Source organism: Littorina saxatilis, linkage group LG17 (assembly GCF_037325665.1).
Source record: "Littorina saxatilis isolate snail1 linkage group LG17, US_GU_Lsax_2.0, whole genome shotgun sequence".
Lineage (NCBI taxonomy): Eukaryota > Metazoa > Mollusca > Gastropoda > Littorinimorpha > Littorinidae > Littorina > Littorina saxatilis.
In genome coordinates, this window is record NC_090261.1 from 56,492,060 (window position 1) to 56,509,296 (window position 17,237).

The 17,237-nt window shown below is 52.0% G+C and overlaps 1 protein-coding gene and 1 non-coding gene across 2 annotated transcripts in view; both read right to left on the reverse strand.

Annotated features, from left to right (window-relative positions):
• LOC138951717 (tRNA (32-2'-O)-methyltransferase regulator THADA-like) overlaps nt 1–17,237 on the reverse strand; it is a 64,536-nt gene that overhangs the window by 11,964 nt on the left and 35,335 nt on the right. The window contains exons 25-26 of the mRNA XM_070323280.1: nt 9,618–9,852; nt 6,084–6,317 (exon numbers count right to left, since the gene is read on the reverse strand). Of these exons, the coding sequence (XP_070179381.1) occupies nt 6,084–6,317; nt 9,618–9,852 (469 nt within the window). The remainder of the gene's footprint in view (nt 1–6,083; nt 6,318–9,617; nt 9,853–17,237) is intronic.
• Nucleotides 16,399–16,517, reverse strand: LOC138954019 (5S ribosomal RNA). The gene has a single exon (XR_011451687.1). It is a non-coding gene; the product is annotated as a 5S ribosomal RNA (ribosomal RNA).

Below are 17,237 nucleotides of genomic sequence, written 5' to 3' on the forward strand. Positions count from 1 at the left end.
AAAGACCAGAGTCAGAACCCATGATCTAAAACACAAACAGCACGCCTCCAGACCCGTCAGCAGATGGGCCAACCCCTGTGCAAGCCCTGAAAGGACCTGTTGAGCGAGTCGGCCAGATCGCAGAGCTGGCCGGGGAGAAATTCCCCTGAGAAAATGATTTAGTGTGAAACTCAATCAGAATCCCCTATACTCTGTCTGACAGGGAGCGAGAACTTGCTCACCCCAGCTAGTTCACATAAGAAGCAACAGAAGAATTGCCCGAATGCAACAGGCCATGCCTGTAAATAGCAAAAAAGGAAAGGCTAGTAGACTAAGAGCCACTGCTCCTAAACTCAGGCAAAAGAGAAGCCCAAGGATTTGCGTCTACATCACAGCCTCAAGACTGCAATTGCCAGTGCAGGCCCCATCTAGACGAAAACGCATCCATAAAGCGGTCTAAGTCCAGGGGGAAACAGAGCTAGGGAAAAAAGTCCCCTGAGCGATCCAAAAGGATTCCAGCCACCTCCCCGAGTGGAGGAACCCACTCTGGAGGAGGACCCTCATGTCCCAGACCTGAGAGGCCGAACCCCCCAAAAAACTTGAGGAAAGACTAGAGGGCCAGCATAGCTATCGATACCGTCCGACCGAAGATCGGGTCTAAAGACCCCGCAGAGGCCTGCTCTCGTGCCAGTCTGGCAGTGAAAAGAGCTTATAGCCTCCCTATACTCTCTTGTGTGAAGAATAAACCTTCCAAGAGACAAAGTCGAACAGCATGCCCAGGTAAAAAACCTGGGATAAGGACAGCTCGGAATTTTGCCTGGTTACTGAGAGCACCAGGCAAAAAGCCTGGTTCAACACCAAAAGAAAGTGCAGCTGACAAGCTGATTGACCTTGAAAAAGCTCAACCAGCCCCCGAGATAGTCCAGAGACCAACACCCCCAGAAACCGAGCCCTTTCCTGTGTGCAGAAACGCAGAAGGAAAGCTCATGTGAGAGCACCGAGGAAAATCTCAGCCAAAGCTGAAAGCTCTAGCCCATGCCGACCCACCTCCCGCAGAGAGGGAGGCGACACTGAACCCAAAACACCCCTTTGTAACCGGGAGAGCATAAATGCGCTGCCAGAGGTCCACGAAGGAAGGGAAAGATTCCAGCTATTGAGTAGGTCTTAACAACCCCCGAAAAAGCCTGACCCTTGCTTCCTGCAACCAGCATGAAATCAAACCCCTTGTAAAGGAAGGAGATCACACCAAGCAAAAACAGTGTGGGCCTAAAACGTCACCGAGAAACTTCTCCGCTCAGTGACGACCCTAGCCCAAGCTGCCAGCAGCCTGGCTAAAGCCTTATCCAAGGCATCCTCCCTAACCCAAAAGAGCGTTCAGGGAGGATAAGATTGCCTATAAGAAAGCACAGAAGAGAGTCTCAGCCAAAGCAGAAAACTCCAAACCATGCCATCCTAGCTCCTCCAGAGAGGAGAGGGAGGAGTAACATCATAAAAACTCCATGTTCCCTGTGGTCTGTAAGCGAAGCCAGAAACTAGCCCCTGGCAATAAAAAGTGCGGATCAGACCCTGAGCCTGAAAATCCCCTGCTATCTTCTTCCGCACTAAAAGTGAGGACGAAGCAGCCTGAAACCCCGAAGCCAGCAGTCCCCTGCGTATAAAGCAGCGGGAAAGGTGTAGGATGAAGACCACTATCCTAAGGTGCGGAACAAGCCAAAAGTGTGGCATGAGATAGGCAATCACCGGAGACTCAGCAAATGAAACAAATTGCGAGAAAGCCTGTGAAAACCCAAAGCCATCCCGGAAGAGGAAGGAAGAGAGACACCCCCAACCTATCCGGGACAAAGTAAACTGCAACAGCAGCCGCTCTATGTATGGGAAGCCTACAACCAGTAGGCAACCCTATACACTCCCCCTCCTCCAACAAGGAGTCCGAACCTAACCACCAGTTGTGTAAAACACAAAAGGAGGGGAGACCGGGGAGGTCGCACACTAAATACTCCTGCCGATAACACCGCCAAGAGTGTGGATGAAAAGCGTGATCAGTCTCTGACTGCCAACCCAAAACCGCCCACCTGAACAAGAGGTGGGGGGAAGAGGGGTTGGTAACTGGCACAGATCTCTGCCGAGAAGGAGATAGAGTGGAGAAACAAGATAAAGCCGGGCCCGGCGCATCTTACCCCACCCACTGTGCGAGAGAAGCATCCCAGTGCTAAGAACCAGACTACCTGGTTTGAACCACAACTCACCCCAAGTGGGGAGGGGGGTGGTCCAGCACAGCCGCAACCCCTAGAGGGGGCAAGGACTGAAACAGAGAAACGGCCGTAAACGGCCGATCCTCGCTCGTCCACCTGCCAAAGTCAAGTAGCCCTATCACTCACCCACCCCTAGGAGGGGGGGGGGGGGGTGACCTATGCTGGCTAAGGACAATGACCACTGGCCAGGTGATACTATAGCCGAGTCCCCGCAGACCATTGTGAATACAAAGAATGGGAGACTGGAGAGAAAGAGTATATTCTGTCTCCGCCTGTCCCAGGTAGACAGCCGGCACAGCCCGTGCAGAGAACAAAACGGAGCAAAGCTCATTGTTCCCTGACCACTGTGCGAGACACCCTGCCGAGAACAAAAGAGAGTCAAGCTCATTGTTCCGCGACCGCTACCCGCGACGAGCGCGGGCAGCTAACACAGCCACCTGTCCCAAATGGAGCAGAGAAGGAGTATGTAACGTAGCCTGGAAAGCCGTACATAGCACCCCCGCTGTGTAGAAAGGCCTCGATAGAGGAGAAGAACGATTGTCAGGCCAGGACCATAGAGGCACAGACTGTGAAGACAGTCTAACAGCGCCCACCCCGTCCAACCCAGAGGGAGGGAAAGGGTGGACCCGCGACAAGCGCGGGCAGCTAACACAGCCACCTGTCCCAAAAGGAGCAGAGAAGGAGTATGTAACGTAGCCTGGAAAGCCGTACATAGCACCCCCGCTGTGTAGAAAGGCCTGAGCCACTCCATGCCCCAGATGGGGAGGGGGGTGGCTCGTCACAGCAGTAAGAGCGACGGAGAGAGACGAACCGAGCAACGGCCGACCCCCCTCCGTCCACCTGCCGTAGTCCTATAGCCCATCACCCGCCCACCCCGATAGGGGAGGCGAACGATTGTCGGGCCAGGACAATTGAGGCACAGACTGTGAAGACAGTCCAACAGCGCCCACCCCGTCCAACTCAGAGGGAGGGAAAGGGTGGAACGCTACTCCAGCCCCCACCCGATCCCGCCCGGTGGGCGGGAAAGAGTGGGCCACTGATACCCCCCCCCCCCCCCCACCCTGCCCCTAATGGAGCAGAGAAGGGGTATGTAACGTAGCCTGGAAAGCCGCCACCCGAACGCGCCCGGGGGGCGGGAAAGGGTGGGAAGCTAACACGGCCCCCTGCCCGCAAAGGGCAGAGTGGGACAAGCCCTGGCCGTGACTTACCGTGCCCCCCCACTCCCCCTTCCTCGCGGTAAGGGGGCTGCATGACCGACCCAGCAGTGCTGTTTTAAAGCAAGCCGAGCGGCCAAAGCAGGCGGGGAGCTGGCCCCCTCTCCTAAAGGAGAGAGTGCTCGCGAACAACCCAGTCTACCAGTGGCAGAAAGGACTGAACCGAACTGGCCGTTTGCACCAGGCGACGGTGCGACGCAGGAGCGCCCCCCCTATCCCCCCCCCCATTGGCGGGGGGCTGCGTAACACACTGTGAAGTACCGGCGGTAATCAGAGTGGTTAAACGCAGGCAGAGACTGTAGAGTATACAGAGACGCTCCATGCGGTGCTGAAAAGTGAGACCGGATGCCCAGTGGCGCCACCACGCGGAAACATGGAAAAACCTACTTTCTCTTTCCACAGCAGTAGTGATATCGTGCTGCACAAGCATGGCCGCGCCAACGCGAAAACCCAGTGGGGCATGGTGTTCGGCCATCAATTGCTCAAACCCGTCGCGATATAACCCTTCGTGGTTGAAAACGACGTTAAACACCAAATAAAGAAAGAATCAATTGCTCAAACGCACATGCCAAAGGCTTGAGGATGTTCAAATTTCCCAAGGAAGATTGTTTCTTCAATTAGGTTTTCTCTCGTTAAATGTTGGAAAATCAGTAAAAGTTGTAGTGTCGAACTGCGTGTAGATCTATTCTACCGGAACAGTGAAAACACACACTACCTGTATACACACTACAGCCTCAAACCAGTCCAGAGGGTAGACAGAGAGAGAGAGAGAGAGAGAGAGAGAGAGAGAGAGAGAGAGAGAGAGAGAGAGAGAGAGAGAGAGAGAGAGAGAGAGAGAGACTGAGAGAGAGAGAGAGAGAGAGAGAGAGCCTGAGAGAGAGAGAGAGAGAGAGAGAGAGAGAGAGAGAGAGAGAGAGAGAGAGAGAGAGAGAGTGAGAGAGCTTTCTGAACAAGAAAGAAGCAACTGATAAGAAATAAGAAAATCATCGATCGATCAAGATTCTTTAAAGTCAGCTTGGTCACAAGAATCTGGTTTAAGTTGCTGTATTTTACAGTTTTCCTTACATGATAACTTCTTAGCTCCGTGTTATTGACAACCCATTTCAGTTTCGATGTGCTGGGACGACACCAAATTGACTAAATGCCTTAGTTACCGATTTAACCGGGAACTATTTCGTTAAACGATTAATTCCTGAATATTTTCTCAGGCTTAACTAACCATGTATTCAGTATGTATTTGTATTTGATTATAACACACAAAAATAACGACGGTTAGTTCGTGAAAAGAGACTGACTTGAATCATGTTTGCATAACTACAGCGATGCAGCGAATATTGCCTAAGAAAATTAATTTGATTTAATTTTAATCTATACCATTTTCTGCGGTGTTTTTATGGTCATTTAAAAAGGATGTTCACAAACAAACATATTTTTTCATCCAGTTACTGTTTGCAGCACTGTCAGCCGGACAGAACAGACAGTATGTTAATATAAACGTGATATAAACACAGCCGACAGCAGCCGCTTTTCGCGAGCTACCTTGTGCGGCAGGGAGTGGCTCTTTTCCCGCGCTGCGCTGGCCGGTCTCAGTTTCGCACCGCAGCGCAAAGAAGGATGACGCGTCTCCGGCTGTATACTCTAGAGTCTCTGACGCAGGCAGGGAGCAGGCCCCCCCTCCTAAAGGAAGGGGTGCTCGAGAGCAGCCCAGAGCCACCAGAGGCAAAAAACGGGCTGAACCGAACAGGCCATTTGCACTTGACCACAGTGCGAAGCTGACAAACGGGAGGGCGGGAACCGCCGATCGTGCCTGAAACAGCTGAAAATACAGACCAAAACATCGTTAAGTCCCCCCAAAAGGAGGACATTGACTGATTCCTCTTACTCAGAGAAAAGGGAAAGAATAGCCACACGGCCACCCCCCCCCCCCCCCATCAGTCGCACCGACGACGATCCAACAAAAAGTCTATAAGGAGCCTAAAGGCTGATTAACCCCAACAGGGGAAGCGAGCTGTGAAAGAACTGAACCCGCCCTCGGAGGGATAGGAACATAAAAAGAAGTGCTGTTTGACGGATCTACGACCCGCATAATAGGCAAATCAAAGTTCTTAGGCTACTCTTAGGTATAGTTTTCTAAACCAGGCTAAGAGCCTTGTCACCTTCCAGTCTCGCGCCAAGATTAGCTTTGTTGTCGGCCATTTTAAGACCGGCGAAAAACAGTCACCCAGAACAAAAAACTTCTGCGTGCGTGTTCAACACAAAGCTATCAACATTTATACCAAACATATACAGGAAAGATCTCACCAAAAGGTAGGCGGACAGGTAGATCCCCAAGAACCGGCTAGTCTCAAGGACGAGCAGGCATGTGAAGGCCAAAAGTGAGAGCGAAAATCGGACACGTCCACCGTGTGTTGTCGAAAGTCGAGAATGATTATTACGGATGCTGGCGCTCACGTGGTGCGCAGGGTGTTATGGGTAACCGAGCAAGGTCAGGCCATAGCAACGGCTATGGCGTCGCTTTTAGCTTGGTTACCACCCTACTAAGGGCAGGTAATTTGAGAGGTTTTTCGACATCTAGCATGTGGGACTAAAGTCAATGCATTCATAAGAATTGGAGTAAGAATATGTGATTGAATAATACCTGATTGTGCGAGATGCCAGCAGTTTATCCAGACACATCAGTGTGCCGTGAACACTGTTACTGGACTCGAAACTTGCAGAACCTGGCGCCAGTCGACCCAACATTTCTGTCACACAGGTTTCTGTGGCATCAAGAGGTGTTAGAGACACCACAGCTGTAGCAGACAACTCTCGCAGGAAATACACAGGGCTGTACACAGCATCCAGAACTGTTGCGCGCAGGGTTGCTGTTAATCTGAATGAACGCAGAAACATCAATCTTTAATTCTGAATCCCATTCTAAACAATACAGCAACAACAAAATGTTAACCTGTTCAGTGTGTCATTGTCACCTCCATACTGCGTAAGGTGTTTACATTCTTTTGAGTCCCATCAATTGCATTAACTGATCAAAAACAAACAAGTCGCGTGAGGCGAAAATACAATATTTAGTCAAGTAGCTGTCGAACTCACAGAATGAAACTGAACGCAATGCCATTTTTCAGCAAGACCGTATACTCGTAGCATCGTCAGTCCACCGCTCATGGCAAAGGCAGTGAAATTGACAAGAAGAGCGGGGTAGTAGTTGCGCTAAGAAGGATATCACGCGTTTCTGTACCTCTCTTTGTTTTAACTTTCTGAGCGTGTTTTTAATCCAAACATATCATATCTATATGTTTTTGGAATCAGGAACCGACAAGGAATAAGATGAAAGTGTTTTTAAATTGATTTCGACAATTTAATTTTGATAATAATTTTTATATATTTAATTTTCAGAGCTTGTTTTTAATCCGAATATAACATATTTATATGTTTTTGGAATCAGCAAATGATGGAGAATAAGATAAACGTAAATTTGGATCGTTTTATAAATTTTTTTTTTTTTTTACAATTTTCAGATTTTTAATGACCAAAGTCATTAATTAATTTTTAAGCCACCACGCTGAAATGCAATACCGAAGTCCGGGCTTCGTCGAACATTACTTGACCAAAATTTCAACCAAATTGGTTGAAAAATGAGGGCGTGACAGTGCCGCCTCAACTTTCACGAAAAGCCGGATATGACGTCATCAAAGACATTTATCAAAAAAATGAAAAAAACGTTCGGGGATTTCATACCCAGGAACTCTCATGTCACATTTCATAAAGATCGGTCCAGTAGTTTAGTCTGAATCGCTCTACACACACACACACACGCACACACACACACGCACAGACACACATACACCACGACCCTCGTTTCGATTCCCCCTCGATGTTAAAATATTTAGTCAAAACTTGACTAAATATAAAAAGAAGACAATACAGGAACATTTCTAATCACACATTCAAATATCAATCATGCTTAGCTATATAGGCTGGCAGACCAAGCCTACCTGAAACAGCATAGCTACATCTGGATATTTTCATGAAAACCTGAAAAAATTAACGCAATGTATACTTCCCCAGTACAGATTTCACTGCAAACTGTAAGCATCTATCTTCTATCTATATATATCCCATGACCTCCCTTCTTTGTCTCTGTTACTTCAGTATGGGTATATATGTTGTATTTTTATAGCTCAATAAATACATCATGGACTCAAAAAAATATATGATAGTGCAGATTCCGATTTGGGCGAAGAACTACTTTGCTCCCGACCTTTGACCTCGCGCCGAACAATGTGACACATTTGTATGAAGTTCCAAAATCGTATTGCACGGCTCAGAAAACCATATCAGTTGCACGCAAAAATGAATCTCAGAACTGATCTGATGTATGAGATGCAATAAGCAAACGTTTCTTTCATTATGAAAGCAATGCAGGTGGGAAAAAACGAACATTCAACTTACAAGATAACCAGATGCTAGCGAACCAAAACAAAAACACGAGTACCCTCCCCTTGCTTCGTTAGCAGACGACTTTTGAGAATCTGTCAGACCGTCCTTACCTGGCACGGTTGAGCTTCGCTATCATCAGCTGTTTCACGTGTTTTGCGAGCAAGTCTACTCTTTTGCCTGGCTCTGCAGTAAGTCCACATTGGCGATGAAGGTATCTAAGAACTTAACATGTGTGTATTTTTCCGTAATCCAGTCATATTCTTTCAAAATGCAATCAAGCGGCGGTGACAGACTTGGGTCCTGTTTTCCTCGCACCCATACCAGTTTAGGTTCATGCAAACACACTCGCAAAACATGTAGATACATTTCAAATAGGGAGCAAATGGTTAAATCTACATATGTGTTCCCTAAAATTTGCTTCTCTGTCAATAAGACTAATTGTATAATAATGCGTTCGAAAAAAACAACGTGGAATCGATTCTGAATCGAGTCGAGTAAGCCAAATGGGGGCCAAACCGGTTTCCCCGTTCCGCCGACCTGAAACGCAAAAGAATTGTGCGCTTCAACTAAATGGATTTCTATACGACTTCATTACTTTCTTGCAACTTATGAACCTTTACTTAAAGCTTTTAAACGGTCTGAAAGTAGTGTTACCGCGTACTTATAGATGCACTCATTCGTTTTATTTTTTCAGCGACGGTCACTTAGTTTAAGGTTGCAAAAAGGCCAAGTCTCGCTGAAAACACTGTTTCACACTCCACAGATCGCAACAGTGCCGCTAGTAGTCTACACTTTGTGTTTGATGGTAGAATGGGATATACAGATTACAACACTCGTGGTTTTTTATATGGCTTGTATTTCAGTCAAGACCCAGCGGGAATATCAATCGAGAGCCACTCGCCAAAGGCTCGTGTCTCCCGATGATATTCATCCGCTGGGTCTTGACTGAAATACAAGCCATATAAAAAACCACTCGTGTTGTAACCTATACATATATGACTTGTGTCTGTCTGTCTGTCTCTGTGTGTCTCTGTGTCTCTGTGTCTGTGTGTCTCTGTGTGTCTCTGTGTGTCTCTGTGTGTGTGTATGTGTGTGTGTGTGTGTGTGTGTGTGTGTGTGTGTGTGTGTGTGTGTGTGTGTGTGTGTGTGTGTGTGTGTGTGTGTGTGGGGGTGTGTGTGTGTGTGTGTGTATGTATGTGTGTGTGTGTGTGTGTGTGTGTGTGTGTGTGTGTGTGTGTGTATGTGTGTGTGTGTGTTCGCGATGCACGGCCAAAGTTCTCGATGGATCTGCTTCAAATTTGGTGGGCATATTCAGGTAGACCCCGGACACAATCTGGTCGATGAAAATGTTCAACACGTGCTCTCAGCGCGCAGCGCTGAACCGATTTTGGTTTTTCTGTTCATCCATTCCCAGTAACTCTTCCTTATCTTCTCCAGTGTTTTGCGTTTATCTCCCTTCCTTCATGTGGCGTCAATCCATATTCCCGTTACTATTTTTAGAATGTCACTGTCCACAACGCTCAATCCATATTCCCGTTACTATGTTTAGAAGGTCACTGTCCACAACGCTCCTTATCTTCTCCAGTGTTTTGCGCATTTATCTCCCTTCCTTCGTGTGGCGTCAATCGCGTACGGTGCGCCACTTCGCCGGGTATTCGGCTTTACTTCTTCCCGGCGAAGCCGGCTACCCGGCAAAGCGAGTATTCATCTAGTATATATATATACGAACACAAACCTGTGGCATTGGGCAGACTCGGCAGCTGGCCCTAGACTAGCAAGCTGTGTCAGAATGAGGAACAATGACGGTTGAACGTCCGTGATGCTATCCCCTCCGTGCAATCCCTCGGCCAGTTTGCACTCCACAAAGGCCAGCAACTCTGGGAAATGGGCGTCGAACTCCTGCAGAGTCATCATATTGCAACTGATGGACGCTTTGTTTCTCTGGCCAAACATCCTCGTCACAAGCGTGCCTTGGAAAGTAAAAAAGTCAGTAGTACATGTATGATGTTTGTTGAGCATGAACTTCTTCTTCTTCTTCTGCGTTCGTGGGCTGAAACTCCCACGTACACTCGTGTTTTTTGCACGAGTGGAATTTTACGTGTATGATCGTTTTTTACCCCGCCATTTAGGCAGCCATACGCCGTTTTCGGAGGAAGCATGCTGGGTATTTTCGTGTTTCTATAACCCACCGAACTCTGACATGGATTACAGGATCTTTTTCGTGCGCACTTGGTCTTGTGCTTGCGTGTACACACAGGGGTGTTCGGACACCGAGGAGAGTCTGCACACAAAGTTGACTCTGAGAAATAAATCTCTCGCCGAACGTGGGGACGAACTCACGCTGACAGCGGCCAACTGGATACAAATCCAGCGCGCTACCGACTGAGCTACATCCCCGCCCTTGTTGAGCATGAACACAAAATACTGTATTGGTAACACATTTAGACAGAGTTACAAACATCCTTGTCACAAGCGTGCCTTGCAAAGTGAAACAAAAGCAGTACCATGTGAACGTGAGTGTAAGGCTTCTTTTTAAGCCTACTGTCTATATGATACTTACCGAGACAGTACTATTCTTGCACATTATCTATTATAGGCCGAAAAAATTGGACAAAACGCTGAGTGGGTACAATTATCTCCCATAACCATGCGCCACCGTGGATCCCAAGCACTGTCCGAGTGCTTCCCCCTTACAGGATGTAGGTGGCGCGTCCTCTTTCTTTATGAGCTGCAGACCCTCAAAAAGCCCATAACATATCAAGAGGGGAGGCGGGAGGGAAACTCTAATAGTACTGTCTCGGTAAGTATCATATAGACAGTAGGCTTAAAAAGAAGCCTTACAGTCAATATAACACTTACCTCGACAGTACTATTCTTGCACAGAATACCAGAGTGGTGTGAGGGTGATATGTAGAGTATTAAACTCCTTAATCAAAATCACTTAAATCCAAGGATTAAGATACCCAGGCAATTTTCGAACAGTACTACCGTAAAAGAAAATATACCCAAGAAACATATCTTAGACTGACGTGACCATGCTGGCAACCACTGCTGTGTGGTGAACTCAAGGTCAAAGTCCAGGCCACTCAAAGCTTGAATACCACTGAGTCTACGGCAAGTGGCTAAAGCGATGAGGAACAATTAGTCTTAAAAATCAGCAACTTGATACTGATGCCTGCCAGGGGTTCAAACTCATTGCTACGCAGGAGTTTGAGGACCAGAAAGACATCCCCCTTGGGAAATGAAACCCGAGGTTTAGACACCGCTGCATTGCTAATACCCGAAAGGACATTAGCGATGAGGGAGGACCTGATCAAGTGTTCAGATCTGCGACCAGTAGCGGCCGCAATCGTGGAAGCGATGGCAGATCTGTATCCAAGAAGAGTCTTAGAAGAAAGACTCTTCTTTTGATACACTTCCACCAGGAAGTTGGCCAAGTCCTGTGTTGAGGGATAAAGCGGCTTTATCCCCTTGGACAAGGCGAAGGTGGCCCAAGCTCTCCAGCGTAAGTCATAGAGCTGATTAGTTGATCGCCTCTTAGCGTTCAAGGAAAACTCTACTGAACTCTTGTGCAATCCTAGTGCAAGCAGTTTGGAGCGCACAAGAGCCATGCGGTCAAGCACAGACTCTCTGGACGTGGATGAGGGAGGCATGATCGAGGCTGGAGCAGACCTCCCCCGTCCAGATCCAGAGGTAGAGGGTCTACGTGGGTGAGACCGCGAAGATCTGGAAACCACGGAGCTGTTGGCCAGTAAGGCGCGACCAAAATCAGTCTTGGTCGTTCCTGCAGATATTTTGCCAGCACCCTCGGAATCAGAGATGTCGGGGGATAGGCGTAAGCATCGAGGAGCCTCCACAAGAGAGTGAATGCGTCCAAGTGGAACGCATTCATGTCTCGAAAGGGGCTGACGTACCTGGGAAGCCGAGCGCTGAATCGAGTTGCAAACCGATCGATCAGAGGACGGTCCCACCTTGCCCACAGACGCTGTAGAACGTTGTGAGCGATGGTCCATTCTGTGGAGAGAACCTGATCGCCCCGACTGAGAATGTCGGCCAGGGCGTTCAGTTTCCCCGGAACGAACTGGACTGACATCCGGACCTGATTGGTCTGGCACCAGAGCAGAATCTCCTCCGCCAACAGGGAGAGGGACCGAGAATTGGTGCCCCCCTGGTGGCGAAGGTAAGCTAAGCATGTGGTGTTGTTGTCCCCGTTGAAAATCAGAGGGGCCAAGGACAGGCCGAATGGGAGGGCCCGAAACTCGAACACTGTGCCCTCCCAAACGAACCGGAGCAGATGTCGGTACCCCGGGGCCACCAGGATGTGGAAGTAAGCATCCTGGAGGTCCCAGACATGGCCCAATCGTTTGGCCGGATGGCCAACCGGACCGACGAAGGGGTTTCCATCTTGAACTTGCACCTGTGAAGGTACAAGTTCAAGGTGGAGAGGTCCAACACCGGCCTGAACCGGCCGTCCTTTTTGGGGACGGTGAACAGGCGGGAGCAGAACCCCGGAGAAGGCTGAGAAAGGGGGTAGACCGCCTTCTTCTCGACCAACGAGTTCACCTCGTCCTGAAGAGCCTGCCATCTGGCAGGGTCTCGAGGAGGGGGGAACGTCCAGGTTAGAGCGGACAATGGAGGTTGTGACGACAGCGGTAGAGAAAACCCCGACCACACCACCCTCAAGAAAAACTGGTTGGAGACCAGTCTGCCCCACATGCCGCGGGCCCGAAAAAGGGAACCGACGGACGAAAGAGGGGCAACTTGAGGGGGCGTCAACGTAGGGCCGGGACTCACTGAAAATTCTGCTGGCGGGCAGGCGCAGGCTTGCGACCACCCCCCCTGGTGGTGCTGCTTCCCCTTACCTGTCTGAGCACCCTTCGTCTTGCTTGGGAACGCAACAGGCGCCTAAGAGGAGGAAGAAGGAGGCAGTGAAACTGGCTTCTTCTTCTTCTTCTGAGGCTGGGAGCTGGAGGTGACTGTAGCACTTCTCTTACTCCCCGCCGCCGTCGCCGAAGCAGCGAGGCCAACCATCAGAGAATCAGTGTTCCTCTGGCGTGTGGACTCCACCACAGAACGAACAGTGTCCGGATGAAAGAGGGAAGAAGGCTGAGGAAACGTGTTCCTCAGACTCTTCCTCATATCCGGAGGCACTATAGAAGTAGGCAGAAAATGATCACGGAACAGGGCCAATAAAGTGGACCCGTGTTCCAATGGCCAATTCTGCCGCAGACGTCACGCACGATCGCACGGCATGCAAAGCCCGATCCACTCGAACCGTGTCAAGGACCCGAGTGGAATCGGACTCTGCCCGATCGGGAGGGTCCAACAGTGTGGACAGCGTGCTCATCCATGTCAAGGCCTGTGATTGGGCCTCGACTGTGGAAGAAACGGTGGCCTCAAGATTGTGGAACGAAGCAGAGCTCAGTTCCACCTTCTTGACCGAAGGCACCTCCCCAACGAACACATCACCGTCAGCCCCACCCTAAACACTCGAAGTCTGGAAAGGGAGAGTTCGAGAGTCAAAGGGAAAAGGGAGGGACGAAACAGATTGGACACGAGGAAACAGTGGAGGTGCGCCTCCCGAAGGAAAGCATGGCACTGAACCCGCGTCCTCCCGAGGAACATAGGTCGCGTTAGCACGTGAATCTGTACTCCTCAGGCGATGTGCTGCCGCTTCCACCGTGGCACTAAGACTAGGGTGGAACGCGAATTGCCGGCGGACGGATCGTTCATAAAACGAGCCGCCGGCAGACGCGGCGTGAGCCTCCCGCGCCCGGGCCGAAGCGGACTCAAAGGACGAGAGGGCGTCTCAGGGAAGGACGTCCTGAAACTGTTCAAACGTCCTTCTAGCTGTGCGAGGACGAGCCTCCTGCCTCTCGTCCTCAGACCCCGGGTCCAGGTCCTGTGTGTCAACACTAGACGACAGACGCTTAAGAGAGGCATCCGTGACGTCAAGACGTCGCGTGATGTCTGTCATGTACTGTTGGAAAGTACGAAGCATAGCTTCGGAAGTTCCATCAGAAACCGGCAAGGGTAGAGGATCAGTGTTAACCTCAGGGCGACCCTGATCCTCCTCCCTATCGTCCTCCGACTCACTCTCCTCTTCACTTCCCGACAACTCCTCAAAAGCAGGAGTGTAGGGAGCTTGAGGGGGAAGAGCCGAAAGCGATGAAGCAGGCTGTGAAGAAACGCCCACAGAAGCAAGAGGCCGCGAAGACCCCTGCCCCAAAGACGAAACGTCTCCAGCAGCCGAAGGGGGAGAAAAACAACAACCCTGCGACTGTTGGGTCAGCCCAGCCAACGAACCCCCGCCATTTATAGACTGAACAGGAACCCATCGGGTCTGATCAGAAAAGAAATGGTCCGGTCCGGTCGGGGGTGCCGATCCGGTCCGGTAGGGTGGTCCGGTGTTCCGGTCCGGTGCCGGACCATCCGGAGGTCCCGTTCGGCACCGAACCATCGTACCCACAGAAGTGTTCGGGTGGTTAGGTCCGGACGTGAACATACCGTACCATCCGGACCCGTGGTCCGGTATGGTCCGGTTCGGTGCCAGACCATCCAGACCAACAGAGGTGGTCGGGTGGTCCGGCACCGGGCCATCCGGACCCGTAGGTCCGGACCCGTAGGTCCGGACCCGTAGGTCCGGTACCATCCGGAGGTCCTGTTCGGCACCGAACCATCCGTACGCACAGAAGTGTTCGGGTGGCTCGGTCCGGGCGTGGACGTACCGTACCATCCGGACCCGTAGGTCCGGTTCGGTGCCAGACCATCCGGACCAACAGAGGTGGTCGGGTGGTCCGGACCGGTCCGGTAGGGTGGTCCGGTGTTCCGGTCCGGTGTTCCGGTCCGGTGTTCCGGTCCGGTCCCGTACCATCCGGAGGTCCCGTTCGGCACCGAACCACCCGTACCCACAGAAATGTTCGGGTGGCTCGGTCCGGACGTGGACACACCGCACCATCCGGACCCGTAAGTCCGGTGGTCCGGTGCCAGACCATCCGGACCAACAGAGGTGGTCGGGTGGTCCGGTCCGGACCGGACCACCGGTCCAGTACCGGACCATCCAGACCCGTAGGTCCGGTCCGGTCCCGCACCATCCGGAGGTCCCGTTCGGCACCGAACCACCCGTACCCACAGAAGTGTTCGGGTGGCTCGGTCCGGACGTGGACATACCGTACCATCCGGACCCGTAGGTCCGGTTCGGTGCCAGACCATCCGGACCAACAGAGGTGGTCGGGTGGTCCGGACCGATCCGATAGGGTGGTCCGATGTTCCGGTCCTGTGGTCCGGTCCCGTACCATCCGGAGGTCCCGTACGGCACCGAACCATCCGTACCCACAGAAGTGTTCGGGTGGTTCGGTCCGGACGTGGACCTACCGTACCATCCGGACCCGTAGGTCCGGTGGTCCGGTATGGTCCGGTTCGGTGACAGACCATCCGGACCAACAGAGGTGGTCGGGTGGTCCGGTTCGGACCGGACCACTGGTCCGGTAACGGACCATCCGAACCCCCTAGGTTCGGTCCGGTCCCGTAGCATCCGGAGGTCCCGTTCGGTACCGAACCATCCGTACCCACAGAAGTGTTCGGGTGGCTCGGTCGGACGTGGACATACCGTACCATCCGGACCCGTAGGTCCGGCATGGTCCGGTTCGGTGCCAGACCACCCGGACCAACAGAGGTGGTCGAGTGGTCCGGCCCCGACCGGACCACTGGTCCGGTACCGTACCATCCGGACCCGTAGGTCCGGTGGTCCGGTGTGTTCCGGTTCGGTGCCAGACCACCCAGACCAACAGAGGTGGTCGGGTGGTCCGGTCCCGACCGAACCACTGGTCCCGTACCGTACCATCCGGACCCGTAGGTCCGGCAAGGGCCAGAGGTACTGTCCCGTACCGGACCCTAAGGTCCGGTCCGGCCCGTACCATGGGTCCCGTCCGGACCAAACCCGGAGGTCAAGTCCAGTCGGGACCCGTGGGTCCGGTTCGATCCCGACCCGTAAGCCTGGAACGTTCCGGACCCTTGGTCCGGACCATCCGTCACCCGAACACCAGACGCTAAGGAATGGCGTGGGGTCAAGACGGTCCGGTCGGAGGTGTCGGTCTGAGCAACAGAAACAATGTTCCCGTCGCCCTGACCATTCGACAGAAGTACCACGTTCTGTCGAACACCTCCACGTCCAGTAACTAGTCGGCCGGAGCGTCTTAACAAGAGGGACAGCCACCAGTCACACGGACGTCAGAGGGAACCGTAGTAGCAGTGGTCGTAGGCACGAAGCCTGAAACCCCTGCCCCCACAGGACCGCCCTGAACGGGGTCAATTCGCATCCCAACCCCAGCGGGGAGGGAATTCAGAGACCCCGTCATCTCCTCCGATCTCCCCCCCCAGGAGGCCGAAACTACTGTCGAAACAGCAGCAGACGACCCAGCGAGGGAGTTCAGAGGAGGACCCGTGTCCCTCCTGGCTTCCACAGCGGTGGAAACCGAGGAGGGCACAGGAGAGGCACCGGAAAAGGAAGATTTTAATGCCAACTGCACCCGGTGTTCCCAGGCGGTCACCCATCCAAGTACTAACCGGGCCCGACGTTGCTTAACTTCGGTGGTCGGACGAGAACCGGTGTTTTCAACGTGGTATGGCCGTTGGCTGTCAAAACCTGAGTCTCTCCAGTAGCCCCTAGATCGGATTCACCAACCCCCAAAGAGGGTTGGGAATCGACCTGCCCCCGGATTCGAGCCAGGGAGGAGAAGGAAACCTTCCCCCCAGGCTTGAAACCGGGAGGAGCTGAAGCCTGAGACTGAGGGCCGGACAACGGCGTCGAAGGGGGGGGAAGCCTGTTCCACTGAAGGAGAAGGAGAAAGAAGCTTTTTCTTTCCCCTCGACCTTCCCCGAACCTTCGACGGCGCAGCCCCGCCCGAAGTCCCAGGCTCAAGCCCAGCCTGTTTGAGCAAGCTCGCATTGAGCTTGCTCAAACAGGCTTTCTCCGCCCTCCCTCGCCGCAAACGCAAAGCGTTTGGGGAGGGAGAGTCGGAGCGCCGAAAGATCCCCTTCTCCGTGCGTAAAACATAACGCTGGGCGCCCGGAGAAGGGTTGCCCCCGGCAGACTCTGGTTCCGTAGAACCAGAGCCCAAAACAGGACGAGACATCCTACCTCGCCCTGTACGTACCCTTAAAGACCGAGAATTAACAAAATTCAAAGAAAATTTAGGTCAATACTCAAGTGAATGCGGCGAAACGAGAAGCAGACGACCGGTCACCACGAAGTAGGACGGGAGGCACGCCGAGTCCGCCACACAAAAACGGAGGCACAAGTTGAAGGAAACACAACGTAGCCTCAAGCCAGAAGTGGAATAACACACAATAATCC